This window comes from Larimichthys crocea, chromosome III, assembly GCF_000972845.2.
Source record: "Larimichthys crocea isolate SSNF chromosome III, L_crocea_2.0, whole genome shotgun sequence".
NCBI lineage: Eukaryota > Metazoa > Chordata > Actinopteri > Sciaenidae > Larimichthys > Larimichthys crocea.
This window is the reverse complement of record NC_040013.1, coordinates 9,067,484-9,085,742: the sequence shown is the minus strand read 5'-3', so window position 1 is coordinate 9,085,742 and position 18,259 is coordinate 9,067,484. Positions and strand designations below refer to the sequence as shown.

At 40.6% G+C, this 18,259-nt stretch overlaps 1 protein-coding gene across 1 annotated transcript in view; it reads right to left on the bottom strand.

The window, feature by feature from the left end:
* Nucleotides 1–18,259, bottom strand: part of LOC104933960 (adhesion G protein-coupled receptor L3-like) — a 136,224-nt gene that overhangs the window by 47,718 nt on the left and 70,247 nt on the right. Inside the window, 4 exon segments of the mRNA XM_027278472.1 lie at nucleotides 7,660–7,698; nucleotides 9,887–10,072; nucleotides 12,981–13,084; nucleotides 15,727–16,080. Coding sequence (XP_027134273.1) covers nucleotides 7,660–7,698; nucleotides 9,887–10,072; nucleotides 12,981–13,084; nucleotides 15,727–16,080 — 683 coding nt within the window.

The window sequence follows — 18,259 nt, the reverse complement described above, 5'->3', positions numbered from 1 at the left end:
TAAAAAGTACTAGTATGCACACGTGCATTCCTGAAGACGGAAGCTACAGTGTGTGTTTGTGAGTAACAGAACTCCTCTCTGAACTTTGCTTAGATCCCCTTTTTGATCAATGGATTGTGAACTGGAATAAGAGTTTCAGCATGACTCCAAAACAGCATGGGGATAAAGCCAAAGGCGATAAGTAATTCATTTGATAAACTGGAGCACATGGTCTCTCTTATCAAAAAAAAAATTGGTTGGTTTCACAGTCACAAAGCATAAGTGTGATGGACCCCACCAATTACCTTATAATGTTAAGTTGTATGTTTGTTCCAAATCACTGTGATAGTAAGAGGAGACGGAGGACTGATTGTATTCAACTCACCAGCGCTGGCAGAGAATTTCAAATAGCACCAGCTGGCTTTTCCTCATTCAAAACATACCCTGCACACATTAAGCCACCCACATCCAGACACAACTATACACACACATACACTGCGAAAGACTGACGCAAGAGTGAACACACACCTCTGCACCTGCTAGTATATAGCAGCATAGACGCAAGCAAAAAAAAAAAAAAAACAGCTCCACGTAGACATGCACAGGCAGTCTGCCATCCTTGATGTAATTATTCATTATCTGCAGCCAATCTCCAATCACACCTTTTGACATTCAGCGAGAGACAGAGGTTGATTCACTCTCAATTAAGGAGCTCTTTTTCTTCAGACGCTGACATTTCTTTTTCCTTTGTTCATCACTGCAAAATTCTTTTCCTGCACTTTTTAAAACACTAAAATAATGGTTCAGGGAAAGAATTGATGGACTCGCACAGAGCGCTGTCTGACTTTTTTTTCCGCTTTTTTTGCATGCAAAAAAGATCAAGGTGGAAAAATAGTCTATCCCAAAGCCAGATGGATGGGTCAGAAACTTCATGAGAAGGGAATATACAATGGATAACTGATAAACAAATACAACAACTGGGGGTAGGGTATACAGAATGTGTTAAAAAATTCATACTGAAATCAAGATCAGTTTTCTTACTGGCCCCTCAGGCAATTATAAGATCATCCAAAGAAAAGCAATAAAGCATTCACTCACGGTGCATCATTTGGACATGCAATAGATTACCAAATCAGCGTGATGCAAATTATTCATTACTGTTAATAACACGTGTATGGCATGCCAATTTTCCCTTCATTCAATCCAGAGAATGAAATTATGAAATTAGGACCGAGTATTGCGTTTATGTTGCCTCCAGGTGACTCATGCTTTGCCAAGACTGAGCTTGAGCATGCAGGCACTACACAAATACAATGTAATGTGAAAAAAATGTGTCCTTTAGAGGTTACAATCACCAGCAGAAGTTGTTGCCAACAATGGTGCTGCAGTCTGAATACATCGTATTGTGTGAAAGTAAATTCTAAAGCAAACCTTGATCACAAAACTAACTCGTCTATCTGAGTGAACCATTTTGAAGCCTTTGTCCTGTATAATTGTTTAACTACTGTTGTCAACAATTTAGACAAGTAACTTTAAAAGGTCATTGTGAATGAAAAGATGCCATTACTTTCTAGCTTTCTACGTGTGGAAAAACAACGTTGCAGCTATCATTGAGGACACTGATGTTGTGTCCTTCATATTTTTTTTATATTGGGATTGTTTTCTGGTTAAATAAAAGCCCCAAATCGTGAGGAAATATTGATATTTTTGCTCATTCAGTTCATTTTGCTGATACATAAGACAATTGTATCATATTAACACCAGCAACCAGTTAGCTTGGCTTTACCAGAATTGATCTCAGTACTGATTAAACAATGTACAACATGTTATTAAATGAGCTTTAGAGGTGTTGGTAGGCAGATTTTGTCACGTTTTCCAGTTCCAGTTTTGAAACAGTCTCATTTGCCAATTCCAAGGAGTAGCATACTCTTTAAAAAACAGGAGAATCATCCAAGTTTTGAATGTACTGTGTATGCATGGTGAGTTTTTTAAGGCGGGTGCCAATATTTTTCTTGATCCCAGTGTTTTTAAAATCCCAGCTATGGCTCTGATGCCAAACACATGTCAAATTTGCATATTCACTTGTTTATATCAAAGCGACTACTTCCTCTTCCTCTAAAATATTTCAGCTGACAGATTTTGTACCCAGGGCTATGTGTTAAAAAATAAATAAATAAATCAATCAATTAAAAAGCCATCGTAGATTTTGAATCCGTCCAGCCAACCCCCTCCTTCCATATCGAACCATAAAGACTTTTATCTCTAAACTCATGAGGAGTATGAAGCGTGTCAAAGACTTGTATTTGGGCAACAACATTTGGCTAATTCACTGGCGCTGTCAAAAGGAAGCATGGCCTTTCATTGAGAAGAAAAACACATCACTCCTCTCCTTTTTTTGTCCACGTAGCAAGTGACAACAATAAATTCTAAAGACTAACATCCATTTTGTACTCCACGTCCTGCCTGTGTTTGAACTCTTAAATTAAATCCTGCACTAATCCACAATTTAACAGAAAAAAAAAAAAAACTCCACAGTAAGAAAAAGATCTCAAAGCCATTTCATGGGACCTTGAAGGTTAATGAATGGGTTCAGTTGAATCCAAGTGGTAACGTACACATTTGAAAAGCTCATTTGTGTGAGTGCTGGAACAGGTGAACTACTGTTACATTAACACATCGTAGCTCCCAAGTGGGTTATTGGTTTTCTTACTGAGAGATGGATAAAAGAATTGATATTTATATGAAATATGAAGCTACAGCCAGTAGCTGGTTAGCTTAGCTTAGCATAGGATAAAAACTAGCCTGTGTTAATAGGTTAATAAAATCAGGGTCTGTAAACGCTCACTAATGAGCATAACCTTACTATTTCTTGGCCAGACGCATCGTTGCCAGGCGACCAACCAATCAAACAATTCATTTAAGTGAAGATAGTAATGATAATGTTATGCGTGAGTGGGTTAAGGTCATGGATGGCTGGCTGTTAATGGTTAAATAATAACTTTAGCTAATAATAACATTTTTAAATAATTTATTTAGAGGGTTAATATATTTACACTGACAGACCTCCGTACCGTTTTTTGCCATGATGCATTGTCATTGCCAGAACCCTGCCTGTTTATATTTGTGTTTTCTCCATCTAATCTGTCCCCATATGGGGATACTTGTTTCTCTCACTTTTCATGCAAAGTGCAGGATAATTGCATTTTCTTTTTTTTTTATCTTTGGGCTTATTCTACGAAATTTCATGAGATCAGTGTGAGAACATAATTTCCAGCCTCAGTGGGAAAACGCAGAGAGAAAGTGAGAGAGCGAGGGTGGCGGGGGTGTTCCCAAGCAGCACACTTCCACCATCATCATGGTCTGTGCAGTTGAGTAGTAGAGGCGCGGTGGTGGCTTGCTGCTATTTTACTGCTATTAGCACACTGCCAATCCATCTGTCAAATGTAGCAGATCGCTCTGCTGCTGCAAACTCTTTAGCTACTATTTTCCTGTACTGAAAGAATGGGAGCCAGCAGTGAAAAAAATATATATATTCCAGTTCCTGGTACATGAGGAAATGCTAATCGTTAACTGGATTCACTGCTGGAATGTTCCACTTGGAACAAGGATGATGACTGGGCGTGAAAAGCTGCAGTGCACGGACCATTTATACCAATGCAGAAGGAAGGAAGGGAGAGGTGGACATTAGCGTGAGCTTGGCAGGAGCCCAAACCAACCTGTGGTGTGTGTGCTTCTATCTGTGTGCTGATTGATGAAATGAACTCTGGGTCTGGGAAATTGATTCTGGCTGAGGCTGATCTTCCTCCTTTCCCTTTCTAGCTTGCTTGCTTGCTGGTCGGCTTTCTGTGTTCACTCATCTCTCCTCACCCCTTCCCTTCCTTTTGCCAGTCGGTTCTCCTCAATTGTTTTCTCAAATGGGGGGCAGCACAAACAAGGTGGGATATCTTGTTCTTTCTGTCCTCTTCTATCTGACTACATGTCTCTTGGCACAGGTGAAGCTCTTGCATCATTGCTGTCTTTCATTCACTGTTTCGTTTTACCTGCGAGCCAAATCATCTGTCTTCTTTGAGAATCTCTGCAACCTTCTTGTTTAATATTTCATGAAACCTTTTCTCTGTAGTAAGCAGGGTGTATGAGAGTTTCTGAGGGGATTACCTTTGTGCTCTTGTCTTAAGTTTAATCTTACTATAGTACAATTCCCAAATGGTGGCCCCTTTTGCGTACCTCGACAGCAGAAAGAAGCAGATTTTCATTTGAAACATACTTAAATGAGAGACATGCCTTTATTTCTCAGTGTGTATTGTATTTTAGAAACAAGCCCTTCAACAACAGAGTCATGTTATACTCAACACTCAATAAAACTTAACATTTCCTGCACAGATGTATCACATTAAAAGCCTTCCAGTGCCAAAGGGCAGAATGTCTCCAGTTTCTGGTAGGCTTTTAATCTGAAATATTGTTTTATTTTAGGATGGAATTTATGATGTGCTTTAAATTTTGAAGAACTTGCCTTCACACTCACACTGGTGTGCACATATTGTAATCAACACAAACATAAATCCTGAATGTTTAAGAGATCCGTCCACTCTTTGCACAGATTATTCAGGCAGAACTCTTCTCTGCAGGCGAGATGACGGGGTCTCTGTTTATAAGGATGTGGTTAACTTCATCTTTCAACAAATTGACTACCAGGGAAATTTTTATCATCTCGTTACATTCCCGAACGAGGAGCCTCCCTCCATTTCACCTGCTCTAAGGTCATCTCGCGCTGTGGCACTCCCCCTAGTCATCTTTGCATGCAAAGGTGTCATTTTAATGAGAGGTCAGAGCTCAGTATCCTCCCTGTATCCTGCAAATTCACACTCACTTGGCTTCAGCTATAGGGAGAAGATATTATTTTGATCTTTTATGTGTTGAAATAGGCTGTATTCACAGGGATAATTTGCTGTAAATCCCACATCTTTAAAAACAAAATAAATGCCAGAGGAAGAAGCTAACGTGCTTGACTCCTGCGTTGGAAAAACATAGACGGACATAATCACAGTAATTGGATGACCATAATGTCACTGTCTATAAAAAGCTGCCATTAATATGACCAAAAGGCACAGGAGGCAGGATGCTATTTTTATCATGTTTGTTCAAAATCAAAGGGCAAAACAGAGAAACATTCCTGGGGGGGAAACGCTGAACATAGGGAGTTGATCATTTTACACTTTGTAGCTTTATCAAGGCCAAATCCTGTTCTCTGGGATGAAACCGGCTATAACATGTGGCAGAGAACATTGTTTATGTTTACCAGGAAAGATAATTATGTCATGATTAATTGCAGGGAGACCAAAGTGTTGAACTGAAACAGCAAAATGATGCTCTTTGTATTCAAATTCCCTGATGCTCCTGATGAGATAAAGACCTCAGTACCAGGTGAATTCAAGTGTCGTCTACTAGTTTACCACTTAAACAACACAAGCCCTCGAACCAAGATGAGAATCACTCCTTATTTCATTGAGACATCAACCTCAAGCCCCGTGCTTTATTTTGGACCGCGTCCTCCTTCACCACAACCACACCTGCGCTCACACAATCTGCCTCTTCCCAAAGTACCACTGAAGTCTGTTTTCAGCGCGCCGCATGGTCTCCGAGCAGAGGGACGGCAGAGGCAGGTGCACCTCTGATTTGCTTTGTATTCCTCTGCAAATCCCACTTATGTCAACCACCAGGGCCCTGTTGGAGAAAAACATTGCCAAATATCCCTAATCAATGAAAGTCCCTCAAAGGCTGGCGGAGTGTGCAGTCAGTGCCTGTGTTTACGTAAGGCCACAGATGTTGCTCCATTATTCCGGTTCGTCAAGTGAGAGCTCTCCACTGTTTTTTGAATTTGTCAAGCCAGTGAGGAAACAGAACAGTGGAGGTGGCGCACAGCTGAGCACTGTGTACAGTCATGTATAGTAACGTGCAATACAACCTTAAAGTATTTAACTACATTGTGAACAAAGGCTCACGGATTCATGTAACTGAAAAGACAGTATAGATTTATGTGTCGTCTTCTTCTTCTTTAGCCATGCTTCTGGCTCTAAGATGTGGCAGTATCATCTGTTGTGTGTCAGCACACCGCTTTGATGCACAATGCAACATCTCATGTTGCATCATGGTAGTATGAAGCCTAGTGACTATGAGTTTGACATATTTTTATATGACTGACATGACATCTTCAGGTTGATGTGTAACAACATCCAGCATCAACATCAGTTGAAATTTTGAATTCTCCAATACCAAATTTCTGCAAAATTCATAACACCCCCCCCAATTAGCCTCAGCTGTACTCTGTGTTTGGTGTTAAATAGCAAACATTACTCAGCTGTACTCTGTGTTTGGTGTTAAATAGCAAACATTAGCAGGCTATGGGCTACAGAACTACAGTAAGATAGTGAGCATTGTATAAGCATTGTTACGATAAGCATGGTGATATTTAGTTCAAAGCTCCTGCTAGAATGTCTCTAGACTCTTAGTCTTGTTTAAATTTATTTTCTTTGAGTCTGACTTGAAGAATGAGTTACTGTCAGACAGGCTGCACAAATAATTGACAGTTGTTGGTCTCTCTATAGCATTTTCTGACTAAAAGAAAAAAACTACCAGCCTTATCCTCTAACCATCTCACACTCACAAATCCCATCCGCACATGTGAGCACACTCAGCTGTATGCAAACATATATTCCACTTGGAATCATTTTGCACAATCACATGACTACACATATTTAAGTGCCTTCTGACACGCCTCGGAGGAATTGAGGCAAATACGCGTCGCTTGACACGAGTGCTGCAGAGCATACATAGAAAACAACATCTGGCTCTAATGTGCGGCTTTTATTGGAAGCATCTGTATGGAAAACAGAGACGTCAACTTATTCCACAGTTCTCTTGTCAAGGTAGAAATAATTCTGATGACAGCTCAAACGTCACCATAGGGATAACAGAAATCACTCAGTAGCCCCAGTAATAGCTGAGTGAAGCGATAGAGACCCCCTAAATTGGGACACATATGTTTTATGCATCAGGGAGAATCATAACATGCCATGACTTTGGCTGACTTAGTAGTTCTAAGTTGATTTGCTGGTATAATGAGGTCACTTCTTTTGGCTCTTAAGCATTTGCTGAGAAATGTAGGAGGTGGTTCATGCCTGAGAGCTCAGTTTTTTGACTGATGCTACCCACTTGTGTGGGTTATTTCACTGGAAAGCGGTGCTGGGGTGATAATGCTGGGGCATTTTTAAAATGATTGAGACTTGAGAAAACCACAATTGGTACATGGCATTTGAAAATAGAGAAATTCTCAGCTTCGTGCTCAGGCCAAATGTATTAGGGGAGGAAGGGGAACACCACAACATATGCATGCGGGGGAAACACACACATTTAGGTTTAAGGCACTCATGGTATTTACTTACAATGGCATGATATTAATGAAGTTTGACCCTTTGATCATTTGAACATTAGAATTAGCAGTAATGGAGTATAAGCTTATATAAACATATACTGACTTTGATACTGTGGCTTTGTGTTGAAGCTCATTTCACTTCAAAAGGTCAAACTTCAAATTATATGGAATGGGAATGGAATTATATGGAAAAGATCGGAGGGGAAGTAAGGGAATGGAGGGTGGGATTGAGGAAAATTCAGTCCAAATACCTGAACATAAAAGCGGCAAGAGCGCTCTCTTTTCTGTAGCTGCAACCGAAAGAGAATAGAAGAATTAGCAAAAGGTCATCGACTCAAAAAAAAATCCACTTGAAATACATTTATAAGTTCAGATCTGGAAAAAAAAACACCTTACTCTTGAAACACAAATTTTAGGATTATTATGAGATTATTTATTCACTCTTAAAAACACAGCACAGACTCTCATGTTAATTAGCACCAAAATGAGACGTGGGAGTACACCTAAGACACTTAATTGTGAGTTCAAGGCTATCATTTTTTTTTTCTTGACTTGAGAACTTCACATGAGAACTCAGGAGAGCGATTAATCCCCTGAACCACCAATGAAGGAGAGTTAGTGCTAACAACAATTTAGCGTACCTGACAAATGACAGGGGGCTGAGGTTTAAAGAAAGGTTGTTAGCACTGCATGGAGAGTGAATCATTTTAATTGAGTTCTGATACAACAAGCAGGGTAGCCAACGGAGCTACTGTGTGGCTTAACAGCTAGGTTCTGGTACCATGTTAAATCCCATGCAGATTATCTCCAAAGACTACCATCTCTTCATAAAGGAGCCTCTTGCTCGACATCACAGCCCACTCTTCTGGAATCGCTCCCGTCAGTACGGTTAGCCAGCAAACCTTTGATCATGAAAACGACACCGATCTCGCCGTTTGCCAGCTCAATCCTTTCATTGTCTGCTGGCAAAGAGTATTGTGCTTCGCTATCAAAAAAACAAAACAAAACCAAACACGAAAAAAAAAAAAACCCAACTTTAATTCGCTTAGCTCTTTGCAGGTTGTGTCAAAATGATTGAACTCGGGGAGGTAAACATCAACCAGTGTAAGAGCAGAGAGGGAAGAGCTCTGTGGGCTCCGGTGTTTCCTTGGGGAGAGTTCTCATTAGCAAAAGAAGTCATACACAAGAGAAAGAGCTGTAGGGCCATTTTTCTCCTTAGATGCAGCACACTGCAAGAACGGAGTGTATATCAGAGGATAGAGAATTACGAATAAATCATAGGTACGGCCCTGACCTCTTGAATAAATGATCCTGGTTAAAAAAGCTTTTTTCATTTCCCTCACCTAGCTTCTTTTTTCTCTTTGCGCCATTTCTTCATCTTTACAAGAGAAACTTCAGACTACAACAGCAATCTTGACTGCAGCAGGAGCCTCTACCTTGAATGCTGTGTTTTATGAGAACCCCCTACTTTTTTTTTTTTTTGTATTTTTTTCAAGAGGTATTATAAACTCTAGTTGCTCCTCAATGTGAATTTACTCATCATGTTCCCTTCTGAGGCCTTTTGGCCATCTTTACTGCCTCTCCTCTCCATTGGAGAAAACTGGCACTAAAATCTCAATGGGGACATCTGTGTCTGTTGCGGCAATGAAATAAAAACTGTCCCGGAAAAAAAAGCGCTATCCAAGAACAGGTGTTCATGTTCTCCTACAAGTGAAAGCCGCTCCGGCAAATTAACGACTGACATTTTGAATTTCACTGATGTTTGCTTTTCTGTTGGCTGCTCTGCAGACAGAAAGTATTATTTTAGCTCACTTTGCCTTGAGTGCTCCTCACTGTGCTCTGCTCTGAATCGAGAATAAATGAATTAGCTTCAGGTTCAGCAAAAAATGAAAAAACTCTGCACTCCAACAGCTTAGATCCAACCCACTGAAATCTTAACCCTGTCCCATTAGTAAAAATCAATTGGTGCAAAGGTAGTACTTTTGACAAGCATGACATATGGATAACATCTTTTAAACTACATCAAAGTGAAATCGATAGCATAATACATGATACTAGAGCACGAGATGTTTCGGAGCTATTCTCTGAAACTGAAGGTGTGTTTTAATATGCACCAGACCACAGGGAAATAGTAGATATCATTTTATCTGACAGCACAGGGCTAAATAGCAGATCATTAAAAGAATACCTACTGTTCAGATTTGACTGGATTGAAGTCTTGTGTTAGGTAGTTCTCCATTTTTGTCGGGCTGAAAATCTTGACTCACAAATTGGCGCTATTGGAGTAAAACGGCCCACCTAAAATTCCTTTGTTTGAGTCTGCCCCTTTGCAAAGATTGATCTGAACAGTGTGGGCGAGCAGGGTCATAGGTCACCGTTTTTGCAGGTCATGTTTATCCAGACAGACAGACAGATGATTGCTTTAAAGGAATAAAGAGTAGTTTTGATATTTCTTACGAAAACAATTGATTTCACTACCTTGTTCAGGCTGCGTGCTGCGCTGTCTTTGCCGCCTGGCGTGAGGTTCCTCAGCTGCACGTCGAGGAGATCCACCAGCTGAACCATGGCCTTCACTGTGTAGGTAATGTCTCCAGCCTGAAGATTACGCTTAGTTTGCTCTGCCAACTCCCTGGCAATGACCGCAGCTGTCTCTCCAGCTTTTAGCTGTTAAAAAAAATGACAGAAACACCAAAAAAGGAGCAAATTAACATTAAAAAATACTTCAACATAGAAATATCTGAATAGATCTGGAGATTTTTACTCCAAACAAGTGTCATACCCTTATTTCTTTTACTTACTATGGCCTATCATTTACAGCCTACACAATGGAAAACATGACAAATTGCAATATACAAATGTGTTGCCCCTTGAAATAAATGCCGTTTAGTCCGTACATTTTCTCCAACTGCTGCTATATTGCACACAATTAATGTGGTGAGATGGTACTCAGCTGAGTGTACACTGGGGCAAATATTGTATCTGGAAGCAATTATGAAATCAACTGAGGGAATTTCCCCAGGTAGCCTCACACCTTTATGAAACTAATGTGGAGCACTGCAGCATGGGGGGTGCAGTGTGTATATGTTTTACACAAAGGACAGACCCTGTTGGATTTTTTTTTTCTCATGTTTGAAACCTGATGTGAGTTTTGTGTGTGTCACGGGAACTGTTAAAAAAAGAAATGCACATAGTGATTCCCTTTTGTTGTTTTAAGACTTCAAAGACGTGAAATTATGTTTGCTTTGTTTTGCACATTATTAGCTTACCAGATTAGTTTCTGGGGTCACAGGTTAGAGAAAGAACAGCTTCATGATTTGCACAGCCAGTGTATTATTTTTCTCACTGTGTTAACAGCTCCTTTCTTTCCAGTTTTTACCTCTGTTATATTCTTATTTGGAGAAGTTTACACTCCAGCAACCTCGTTCCAAACAAACATATCCATTAGTCTTAATTTATTTTTTTTCTCTGCTAACAGCCAAGTGCAACAACACAAGACATAGCACCCATCTAATATTATTTAATAGCCCAACTCAGAGTTTGTCTTTCTGCCTTTTGTTTCATAAAGCTCGGGTCAAAAACTAAAAGTCAGTCCAAGATTCACTCTTGCCCAGTGGCTTTGCAGCGGTTCTCCACAAAATATGATCCAGTTTCACCAACTTTGGTGATGTGTTTACAGGCGGCAGAGCCATTCAAGTGATTCGATGTCTGTGAAGCATTAAAATGACTTAAAACATGTTATTTTAATGCATAAAAGTTACACAATATTGCTTTAATATTGCTTCTGGAGCTGATAAAAGTAATATTTATTATTTCAGCTGACATCAGCCAACACTTACTAGGCAAATGTAAAGCTAACAAAAGTAAGGTAGTGAACAGTGTGTTACATAACAGTCATATATATCATGTAGCTTTGCTTATAATAGAGGACGTGTTTCATGCTATTGCTTTCACAGGGAAACTTCTTAATATGTTAATATCCTAGCTACAGAGGCATCTGTTTATTGGCTAATGAGACTCACTACAAACCTAATTACATTTCAAACTAGCTCTCCCCTTGACACCATTTTCATACTTTTAATTTTTTGAGTCTCTACTTCCCCACCGTTTAAATAAATGGGCTTTATCCTTAAAAACTTAATAAATAATTCTCTTCAGTGCACTGCTGTTTTTCTTTCAAAGAATCTGACATGCTTATTGGGAAATACACAACTTTCATACATTGTGCACACTTGTCTAGCAGTCAACTTCACTAAATGCAGAACACCCTTTTGGTCCGGTCTGTAACCTCCAGGTTTTAAACTAATAGACTTGGTGCGGTAAGATGAGCCTCAAAACTGCTGTGATACCAACAGAAACAGGTCCATCCTGATTTACTGTAGCATCACCTGCTATAATCGCCTGTGAGTTTATTAGTCAGGCCAATTATGCTGCTTAAATTGGTCTTCACAGAGGTGTATGCAAGCGAACGTGTCTTTGGAAGATGTTTTCCTCTCTTCCCTCCCTGCTCTTGTCTCTTAATGAGGTGGATGCAGGATAAATAGCTCAGTTTTTTTTCTGTCTTTGTGCTTATCTGATGTCATTTCATTCTCTTTTTATTCTTTGTATCTTCCCTCCTCATTTTGTACACCGAACCATCTGGTAATGAGCAGTACCGCAAAACAAGACAATGGCTCTCGATATAAAATAATTGTGCCAGATGGGCATTCCAGATCTGTGACATGTTGATCTTCATTAGTCTTTCTGTCTCCACGGCAACAGACACTTTTAAAGTGTGATTTACTTTTTAAAGAAAGATTAATGACACTTTTGTTAAAAAAAACGCACATTGTTTGATTGTCAAGTCGATTTTAGCGATGCAATATTCCGTTAAGAGTCACACTTTTGCAAGAGCAAAACAGCCTCTGTAGCAAGTTCAGGAAATAACTTTGCTTTAGTTAATTTCTCCAAACAGCACAGCCTGTAGTGGAGCTTTTTTTTATTGCGGCGCTCAAATGGTGCTGTGCTGCACGGAAATGCACCTGATAATTTCTCTACATTCTATTTTGTTCCCCAACAGCCATTCTCCGACCATATCTGCAAACTGCCGTTTGTTTAATGGGCCGAGCTTTGTGCCGCTGAGTAGATCATAAGTGTTATAACATGCACGCCTCAGGGTGCTATGAGTTTAAGGGAGAACATTTTCAACATTGCCTGCAATTCATAACCTGGAACCCTCGATCCTTACTTGCACTAACCACCCCCCACCAACCACCCACGCCAAACACAACCATGACCCTTCATTGAGTAAAACTTCCGGCTAATCCATTACATTAATTGACCAGTTAAGGAGAGACAAAGGACAAAAGAGAGAACGCACAAAAGCCCTATCACAAGCTGTATTTATACCTTTGATATGCATTGTAAGCTGTGTTACTTGGAACACACATCAAAACAACATTTAGACTCAGTGCCAAATCCTTCTATGGCTGCATTCTAAAGAGAAATGTTTGATGATTCCTGATCAGGAAAAAAATACAAAAAGTGTTACTTTCAGTACAACGTTTTCTGCTCATTAAATCCTGAGGCTTGGTACCTTCTGGCTGATGAGGTTAACCCAGGGGGAAGTACAGTTGCTGAAGTCAGGTCCCTGGGGGTCCCAATATCCCTCTGGACCCAGGCACATGTATGAGGCCACGCCTAGAGAGAGAAGACAGTGCTTAGTGAGAACAATGCCATGAAATCCATTAGATCAAGAGACACAACCATGTCAGTAAAGACAGAACAGCTACATGATGCATGTTTTGTAATGTGTGTGTGTGTGTCGTGAGATCCTTCCAGAGACCATCAAGCTCAGCCACATTTTCCCATTATGGAGTAATAGACTAGACAATGGTTTCAGTCTTAACGACTAATGCCCAATTCTTTTTTATTTTCGATTTTTCATATTTGCAAAACTTGTCCAAATAAAACAGTTTTCTAAGAAACACAATTCTTAAGTGATTAAATTAATGGATGTAGCAAAAAAGTGTAATTGGATGGTTTTATCTTATAGGGACTGAAATGAAGTTGCTTTACTTGAGGCCAGCCTTGCTCGCCTAGACAGCGTCTCTATTTAATCATTAAAAGTCAGACAGTGTCTGCATGTGTGTGACAGTTCAACTCCTGCACGCGAAAGAAAATACACCAAAATAGGTGCCAATTAAGTCTGCCATAGCTGAATTCATCACGAAAGGTCAATTAAGCTGGTCCCCACTGACAGAGATGTGGTTCAGGGAATGACTGTCTTACATTGTTCCATCTGGGCTTTAGTGCAAATAAACCTGCAGATACTGAGTGGAATTTAACGGTGTGGCCGTCATCTGTTAAGGCTGTCTGACCCTGCTGTGCCTACCATCAACTTTAATCATCATAATTAATTTATAGAACAAGATTCTGGTGGCCGCTGGATGTTTGCAATGGATGCAGTGTATTCAACAAGAGTGTATTTGACTTGCTCTTAAACGTACCTGAGATAACTTGTGTCTATATTTTCAGAGCTGACATCAGCAGGGCTACGCACTGACATTAAATTGCCCTTGCTTGTACTTAGAGGGAGGGTGCGTCGGAGGGCGAGACGACCAGCATTAACAGATATAAATTTTGATTGACACATAATTTCCTTCCCCAGTCCACCTTGGACAGCCTTATGTTTGATGGGTTTATAAGATAAGTCTGCATTCCCTCCTATATTGAGAGGAAGGCGAAGGAGCATGAAAAGAGAGCAGTAAAGAGAGAGAGAGTCGGAGGGGAAGACAGAATGACAGCGAGCGAAGGGAGGTAGATAGAAGGTGGAGCTCGAGGAACTTTCAAAGAGTGGGGGAGGAAGCTCACACAGCCGTGTTCTGCTTGGCAGTGTCGTCTGAAGAGCAATGGCTTTGAAGAGTTCGCTGAGGGGAGATGGGGTGTGTGTTCCTCTTATCTTGCCATATGATGGCTGTTAGTGAGGTCTCGACGGGGGCTGGTGCTGCCCATTAATGAACCCTGTATGTATGTGTGTGTGTGTGTGTGTGTGTGTGTGTGTGTGTTTCTGATTGATGAAATGAACAGAATCTTTTTAGGCCTCGAGCCTGATTTGAAGGCACGATGTCACTCCCCGATCTGGAATGACTTCCTTACCATGAAAAAATCATGCGGGAGAAGTTTCAGAAAATTTCAACACAGGGACTTTTTGCAAAAACTGTTTTGGCATTACTTCTTCTTTTGTATTTCTAATCATGTAGTACTACTACTGAGTTGCTTTATCAATAAAACAATAGTGTCTGACAGCAGAAACCCACAACATCAAGGTTTCTCGGATAACTTTCGATAAACTTTAAGCTTTGATTCCTTCGTTGCTATTCATAATTTAAGCATGCAGCATGATCTTCAACCTCTTATCATATAACATCAGAGCAAGTTTATGCTCAGTGGCCAGGTCTCATTACAATATGATCCGCTGTAAGATCAGCTCTCAGATATTCTGAGGTAAAGCTTTTAGATGTGAAGGAGCCAACAACGATACGTTATCTAAATGCACACTTGATTTCATTCTCTCAGTACTGATACAAAGACCGAGCTGGAACAACATATATGAAAACAAATGGTCTGATGCCTGATAAACAAAGCTCAACAGCCCTTTCAAAGTGCCGAACACAAATTAGTTCAGCCACTAATTAATTACACCAATTGCGTCCTGAGAGACAGTAAATAAATATGTGTGTGTGTGCAGTGTACTGGTTACTTGTTTCCATAGGGATGTGATGCTAAGCTATCTTTATTCTTGCATCAGTGAGTCAGGAGCCGGAAGCGAGAGAACGAGTTGCAGCAGGAGTAGTGTAAAGATAAAGGAAACACACACCAGTGACCAACATCAAGAGGAAGAACCTCATAGTAGACGGGAGTATTGACATCTTCACACAGTGAAGGAACAAAGAAATAATGTATATATTTCACTAGAAGAGTTTTTCAGAGGAATGTTTGAGGTTATGGACGATTAATCAGGTTAACTGCTTATGTAATGACGTGTTATGTCACACATTGTTATACCCTATTGACGCTCCACATAGTGTAAAGTGGTAGACCTACCAACAAATGAGACAGAAACAAAAAACAGTAGTGGACAAATAAATGAAGTACATGATTGTCCCCTGTGCCACCATGACTTGGACCCACATTAGTTGCCCAAAATGAATAAATAGATAAATGGATGGCCCTAATTTTATCTTTCAGAGAAGTCTGGCTAACCTGAGGGTTATTAATGTAAGGAATGATATCTAAAACTCCAAAGTCTTAAGCTATTATGACGCCAGACGCCACATTACCTGTGGTTCCAGGTGGACATGGCATCTTGGACATCAAACCCTGCTTGGTCTTGGGCCAGGAGATGTCCATCATCACCAGAGGACTGCAATATTCCACCCTGATGTTGGGAAGCTTGGAGGAAGCCGGTGCCTTGTCATCGTCTTCTGGAACCAAACCCTCCACCGGTGTCTGGGCAGGGGCCACCACTGTAGTTGTGGTCCGTGGCCACTGGGCCATCACTGTTGTTGTGGCAGGCATCTTGGTAGTAGTGGTCCTGGCTGTTGTAGTTGTCATGGTAATAGTGGTCGGTCGAGTGGTGGTCCTGGTCGTCATGGTCGTAGTGTCCATGTACACCATGACAGAGGAGGACGTTTCTGCAACAGGAGAAAGATGGAACAAAGTCAACCGACTGATTCTGTTGGAGTTGAAAAAATAAGATGGAGAGTAAATGTCTTTCTTTTTTCAGTCACACTTCATTAATGTCTGAGCGGGAAATTTATTTTGGTGCTGGTGTAAAAAAAAAAAGAGAGAGAGAGAGAGTGTGTGTATGCACAGGGGTTCAATTCTTCCCTCCTTTCCACATGTCAGTTAAAGAGAAGATAGTTCAAAGAGGATCAATTGGAACTGGCAGGTGTGACTTGCATCGGCATGCATGGTGTCTAGTTTGGGACCCCACTGGCAAACAAACACACACATCACACACATACACACATTTACAGCTGTGCAGTCTAAATAGAGCTGTTGAAAAGGGCATATCTCTGCGAGTCAGTAGCTGGATGTTGTAGTTACATACTATTTCTGGGTCAGCCGGGACAAACCGTAAAAACCTATTTTTTTGATGACGGCCCTCCCTGTGGTTACACTCCAGGGGGTGCTTGCTAATGACGCTGTTTACTTGAGCTGTTGGGGACATCATAACACCAACACACAGTAGTCTTTCTCATTCCACTCAAATCCATACAGACCTCCTCAACTCCCTGTCATCAGTCATCCCATCTCCCCATCCATTCTTTCCGCTTTCTATTCCGTCCCCTTTGTCCCTGCTTGAAATGAAAATAGGGGCCCTAGATTAATTTAGCCACAGGCTTTTTATAAATGTGTAGACTTGGTTAAGCCACAGAGGGTCAGAGTGCACATAGAGAGGCCATACTTCATAACACATCTTTAAAGAAGTGGGAAGAAGCCAGGCTTTCTGTGTGAAACCGTGTCCTAGCGAAGGTCCTTACTTATGAATAGTGCTCTATGTTACTCATTATACATTTGTTATTTTTGCACTGATATTCTTCAATATGCCTTGCTGACATTTCTATATGTCATGATCTTATTACTGTGTGTGCTTTGGAAGAATGCAGCTTGCTGTAGATCCTTTAAATAAGTTCCCAAGAGAGAACACTTTCGCACACACACATGCATACGCACACTTTGGGGCTGTGCAAAAATGCAATTTGTGTTTGGGCGTTGCTTCCGCCTAATACAGAGATACAATCAAAATGACAAAAGTGACAAATGGTCCCAATCTTTGTATGAAAGGGGAGCAAAACAAAATTTAATGAGGGTTGATTTTCGGTTGGCAGGTGTAATGGACGTCACATATCCAGATAGCTAAGATAACAGACATGACTGCTGAAATCCAGTACAACGAGTTTCAATTTGCAATTGGGCGAAATTCGAAAGCGGTGGAATAAGATGACATAAATTAGTGCTATTGTTTGGAAATCGCAGAGACGCCTGGAGGCTGTAATGACACAAACCAGACCGCTATCAGCAGTCAATGCATTCAACACTCAACAGCATTCAATGACAGTCAAGGTTGATGAAATAGGTTGCGGTCGCAGCAAGAGTTCTGAGCTGATTGACTATTTGCTTTCTCGCGCTACCAAAAGAGTCTGTCGCGTTTTTACGATCCACAGGTATCGTGTGCACTCCTGTGGAGGTAATCCATCAGTAAAGTGAAACTATAGCAAGAATCAAATTGAATTCAATGTGAGTTAAAAGGTATATAGAACCTGTTTTACTCCCAACTACCTGGTAACGCAGGCCGTATAACTTCCAAATTTCTTTCACAGAGGAGATGTCATTACGCTGGTGCATATGGATTCAAACACGAAGATAAGCTCGCATAAATGCACAGTCACATGCCAACACACAGGCGGCCACACACTCCAGAGAGACAAATCTTCATTAACCAACATAAACTGACACTACCACCCATCAACAGGGCTTTAAAAAAAAAAATCACATGAATGCTCAAATAGGTATTTAACATTTCCAGCAGCCACCAGGACATCACCATTTACATTCTATAACCACTATTAGACATCATCATCAATCTGCAGCCCAGCGGATCCTTCGGCTGCAATCATCACGTTAATACGAGGGAGAAATATCTTCAAGGACATTAGTCTATTTATTTGATTATTCATGGGAGAACTTATTTATGCGTCCCTGTTTGAGCAGAAGTGATGATAACCTGAAATATGTCACAGCAGCTCTTGGTAAAGAAAAGTGGCATCGATTTAAGTGTAATTGAAATCAGCCACCGGTGCTTAAGCT